Here is a 5,433-nt window from a genome sequence, read left to right as displayed (position 1 = left end):
CAAATTAATTTTTAGATTTTAAGTGTTTAAGCATTCAAAGCATTTGAGGTGTAATTTCCAGTTTCAATTCCTGTTCCAGTACTTGTGTTATTGACATTCTGTGAGTTTTAATTCAGTTTAAATTTGAATTGCATGATTTCAATTTTATTGTTCCTCGTATTCTACTCTGTGATGTTTTTGTTTAATATGGTTATTTATTATTTTATGATGTCTTCATCTATAATTATGTCTAGCTAAATCTATATGACTGGAATGTGAATTAGTAAGCCAAATTGGGTTCGGTGGTTAAATTGTGAATTTATTTTTTTAATTCAGTTTTCTGTTTCGGTTTTTAATTTAATTAAATAATTTTGCACGACAGTGAAAATTAACAAAGGTATGAATCAATAGCGCGACAGTGTGAGATTTGTACCGGATAGTAAAAACTGAACATTAATTTTAAACACCGCGACAGCTCTTTAAAATTAATTAAACTATATTAGTTTTCAAAAAGTATTTTATAAATAGATGTGAGAACGAGAGTAAAGCATTCATTTACATTATATAGTATCAGTTCAATAGCGCGACGGCGTGAGACTATATTTTTAAACTAATATTGTTTTGAGAAAACTAGATCTTTTTAATTAAATTGAATTGATTTTCAAAAAGTATTTTTATAAGTAAGTGCGAGAGCGAAAGTGAAACATTTATATTATATCTATACGATATTACTCAATAGCGCGAGAGTGTGAGACGCGTATCTTTTAATCAATTTTAGTTTATTAAAAAGTAATATTATTTCAAAACGCAGTTTAATTACAGAATCCATTGAAGCAACTTAATTCACATTCCGGTTAGTTTAATAATATTTTATTTAATACAGTTTAATTAATTATCTAAAACTCCTTCTTTAATTAATATCTAGCCTTAACCTTACGATATATTAAAAACATAAGCGAAATATTAACAAATAATCCCTGTGGGATCGATAATCTTTTATAACTACACGATATACCTGTGCACTTGCAGAGTTATAGCATCAAGTTTTTGGCGCCGTTGCCGGGGACTAATTTAGTCAATTTTCGCTACTTAGTTTTTAATCTGTAACGATTAAGGCAACCCTTTTACTTAGGTTGTATGCCCAGTACTCGTACCTCCGAGGAATCATTAGAACAACCTATCCCAGAAATAGAGCGTTATATTCATTTACAACGCCGAATCCGCGAATTTCAAAAACAATTTAACCTCATACCGATGGCTCAACGCGAACGTCCTCTTAAGGACTATGCCGTTCCCTCCGAAGAGGAACCTCATTCGAGTATCGCGCCCCCTAACATCGAAGCAAGGAACTTCGAATTGAAACCCGCGCTGTTGCAAATCGTGCAACAAAACCAATTCTCTGGTTCGCCCACGGAGGATCCGAACCTCCACCTCTCAGTGTTTGTGCAATACGCAGACACGATAAAAGCCAATGGTGTCGATCCCGAAGCAATACGACTCCGTCTTTTCCCGTTCTCTTTAAGAGACAGAGCTAGAGCTTGGCTTCAAGCTTTACCTTCGAACTCCATCACTACATGGAACGAATTGAAGAAACAATTCTTGGCCAGATATTTCCGGCCAAGTAAGACAACTATGTTAAGAGCCCAAATCAACGGATTTAGGCAAAAAGAAGGAGAATCACTCTTCGAAGCTTGGGAAAGATACAAGGATATGATGAGACTCTGTCCACACCACGGTTTAGAACAATGGCTTATTATCCATACCTTCTACAATGGGTTGCTATATAACACTAGACTTACCATTGATGCAGCCGCCGGCGGAGCGCTGATGGATAAACCTTACCAAGAAGCCACCCAGCTTATAGAAAACATGGCCCAAAACCATTATCAATGGGGAAGCGAACGCGCTGCCATAGAGAAATCCCAAACGAAAGGCGGTATGTACGAAGTAAGCGGCATAGACCATGTCAATGCCAAAATAGAAGCCCTTTCTCAAAAGATAGAGAGTTTAACTCTATCTCCTGCCGCTACCATAGCCGCAGTACAACCGAACTGCGAACTATGTGGAGTTCCTGGACACATAACCTCTGAATGTCAATTACTGGCCGGACTCGACCAAGCAAATTATGTGCAAGGAAACTCGTACTCCAACACGTACAACCCTGGGTGGAAAAATCATCCAAGCCTCTCCTATAAGAATAATAATGATTTATTTGCGCCTAACACTCCACCAGGCTTCCAAAACCAAATAGGAGCCCCTGTTGCTCCCGTTGCCCCTCAAAAGTCAAACTTTGAACTTATGATGGAGAATTTTGTCCTAGCTCAGACTCAACAAAATAAGGAATTCATGAACCAAAATATTCACACTAATGAGTTGATTAAGCAGTTAGCCAACAAAATTGATTCCATTTCCACACATAATAAGATGTTAGAAACTCAGATTTCTCAAGTAGCTCAACAACAAGCAGCTACAGCTGCTCCAACCGGAACAATACTCGGCCAACCGCAATCAAATCCCAAGTGCCATGTTAACGCTATAATGCTGCGAAGCGGAACAAAGTTAGAAGACCCCGTTGCTAAAAGAGTTGGAATGAGAGACTTAGAAAAAAATGTAGAGAAAGACTCAGAGAGGGTAACTGACAAGGACACTGAGAGAGAACCGATAGCAGTGGAGGATGGACAAAAATCGAAGGCTAAAGAGGTGATTGAGAATGATCAAGAAAAACCATATGTACCCCCTCCTCCTTACAAGCCTCCTATCCCATATCCTCAAAGACTTGCGAAATCTAAGAATCCGGGGCAGTTTGAGAAGTTTATCGAGATGCTCAAAAAGCTTCATATTGACATACCCTTCATTGAGGCTATAACCCAGATACCTTCCTATGCCAAATTCTTAAAAGAAATTCTTTCAAACAAGCGAAAGATGGAAGACATTGGGCAAGTGGAATGCAATGCAATTAGTGAAAACAAGCTAGCCCCAAAACTCGAGGACCCAGGAAACTTTTCTATTCCTTGCGTTGTTGGTAGATATGTCATAGATAAAGCCCTTTGTGATCTAGGAGCAAGTGTAAGTTTGATGCCTCTATCTATCTGCAAGAGGCTCGGACTTGGAGAGTTAAAACCTACTAAGATGTCCTTACAGTTGGCTGACAGATCTATCAAATACCCATTAGGAATACTGGAAAATGTTCCAGTAAGGATCGACCAACTATTTATCCCTACTGATTTTGTTATCATGGACATCAGGGAAGATGTTGATATTCCCATTCTGTTAGGTAGACCTTTCTTAGCTACTGCGGGCGCTATAATAAATGTAAAGAAAGGGAAGCTTACCTTTGAGGTTGGGGATGAGAAAATCGAGTTCATACTATCTCAATTCATGAAAGGCCCCACCTTTAAGAATTCTTGTTGTAGACTCAACATAGTTGAAGGACATATCGATAAAAGCACCTCTGAACAAGTCCCTCCCGACATACTAAAATCCCACCCAGTAAATGATATCTCCCAGAATACGAAATGTAACACCCAAACCCATTATTTATATATTTCTACCTTAGTAAAATCTTTTTCAAAAATACGCAACGGAAAATCACATTTAATTTATTGAATGTCGGTTCGAGTATTACACTCCTCTACCAAAATAGTACTAATGTAGTTAATTAGTAAAAATACTTATTTATACAAATCTTAAATCAACTAATGTATTTATTAGTTATACAAAACAACCTAGATAAGGAGACTCTATATACATATAAAACCCCAATTTCCCGTGTCACAATCAGAGCGGAGCTTCACCGACGACTCGACATCGAACACCACAAAAACCTGTCAATCTGGACCCCCAACGGTCCAACACATAACACATAAAAGAGAGTTAGACAACATACTCAAAATATACAAGTGTAAGTAAATGATACTTAAACACTTCTTCATAACAACATGCATAATCATACATTATACATATACATCACCATCATTCATGCATATTCATATATCATGCATATACTTCATTTATCACATAATCAATCATCCACAAAATACACCAAACATATAGTTTCACGTCGTCTCGGACAATACCAAAACATCCACAAATATCACATAACTCAGTTACAAATAGGAATATACATAAAGTTCCTAATGTAATCTATCACCACAAATACATTGTTCAGATTATGGTCATGACGGACCCTGCGTTGTTCATTTTATAGTCATGACGGACTCTGCTCCTCACATACGGATTAACAATCAACAATTACCAAGTATGTGTCAAACATCATTTATCATAAAATGCACACATAATCCCTAATGCAATCTAATGCTTCACATTCATGCTATGTCCTCTAGACACCTCTAATGCATGTGGTACCATCGTCTTTATTAGAGTATCTCACCTCTAATATTCGTCTTTATCGAACAAATATAGTTCGATATCCGTCTTTATTGGACAAGCCAATATACAACAACAATTCATGAATGCATGTATATGTTTTTCATGAATTCACTCACAATCATTTTAATTAGCATTAAGCTCGTCATTTATAAATGTGGAACACTATCCAACATTCCGTCTTTATTAAGATAACACTATACCTTAATATACGTCTTTATCGAATAACATAATTCGATATCCTTCTTTATTAAGTTGATTAACACCTTAATATACTTCTTTTGACATTTAAACAAACATCATCAACACAATCATATTCCACAAATATAATCAACAACTATCATCAAGAAATCATCAACGATCATCAATAATACAATTAATCAATGTTATAAACCTTTAATTGTACTTAGAAACATCAACAAGTTCTAGTCTGTCATGGTGGCTTCAGCCAGAGAAAGCCAGAAAAACTAGCAGGAACCCGAGGCTTACTGGCTTCAGCCAGAGAAAGCCAGGCCTCGCTGCAAGGCTGGCCCAGCCAGCATGCCAGCCACAGGAGCTCTGATTTCGGGTTTGAGCATAAATCCACCCAAAAATCCCATTTTTGATGTTCCAAATCCCAAATAAGTTTGTTTTCAAGCATATAACATGTATATAAACATAAAAGGTCAGTTCATTTCACCGATCTACAACAAAACACATCAAAAAGTAGTGATTCTACACTTTTACTCAAAAACTCATAAATATCAATGTTCTTGCTCAAACATCAACAAATTCTCATTTTTATCCAATAAATTCGTTCATACATCATGATAAAAGCATGTTAAACATGTTATGAACCTTAGAATCGATTTCCATTAAGAAAATCCATTCACACTAAAACGAAAATGGGGTGGAGGAAGTTCGGGTGAGGAGAAATCGACATTCTCCCCTTCCTCGAGTCACCCACGAATATGAAATCTACTCTCTTACCTGGATTCGAAGAAAACACGACGAAGATCCCGAATCCCTAGCTCTCCCTTTGCCCTAGCTCTCAAGCTCTCCTCTTCTTCCTCTCTATCTCACAAGAAC

At 37.0% G+C, this 5,433-nt stretch overlaps 1 protein-coding gene and 1 non-coding gene across 2 annotated transcripts; one reads left to right on the top strand and one right to left on the bottom strand.

Annotated features, from left to right (window-relative positions):
- Positions 1 to 1,233: 1,233 nt before the first annotated feature.
- LOC123895373 lies at positions 1,234 to 4,927 on the top strand. Its single transcript, XM_045945650.1, has 2 exons — positions 1,234 to 3,253; positions 4,776 to 4,927. The coding sequence occupies exons 1-2, from the start codon at positions 1,234 to 1,236 to the stop codon at positions 4,925 to 4,927; spliced, it is 2,172 nt and encodes a 723-aa protein (XP_045801606.1).
- On the bottom strand, positions 1,612 to 1,718 carry LOC123903383. The gene has a single exon (XR_006807959.1). It is a non-coding gene; the product is annotated as a small nucleolar RNA R71 (small nucleolar RNA).
- Positions 4,928 to 5,433: the final 506 nt, after the last annotated feature.

This window comes from Trifolium pratense, linkage group LG1, assembly GCF_020283565.1.
Source record: "Trifolium pratense cultivar HEN17-A07 linkage group LG1, ARS_RC_1.1, whole genome shotgun sequence".
NCBI classification, from domain to species: Eukaryota; Viridiplantae; Streptophyta; class Magnoliopsida; order Fabales; family Fabaceae; genus Trifolium; species Trifolium pratense.
The sequence above is the reverse complement of the archived record's forward strand: the minus strand, read 5'-3'. Positions and strand labels throughout refer to the sequence as shown.

Excerpts from the sequence above, each read along its gene's own strand:
- LOC123895373 (XM_045945650.1), top strand. The coding sequence starts at position 1,234 with ATGGCTCAACGCGAACGTCCTCTTAAGGACTATGCCGTTCCCTCCGAA. Across the intron at positions 3,254-4,775 it reads TGATATTCCCATTCTGTTAG|AAACATCAACAAGTTCTAGT; the intron begins GTAGACCTTTCT and ends AATTGTACTTAG.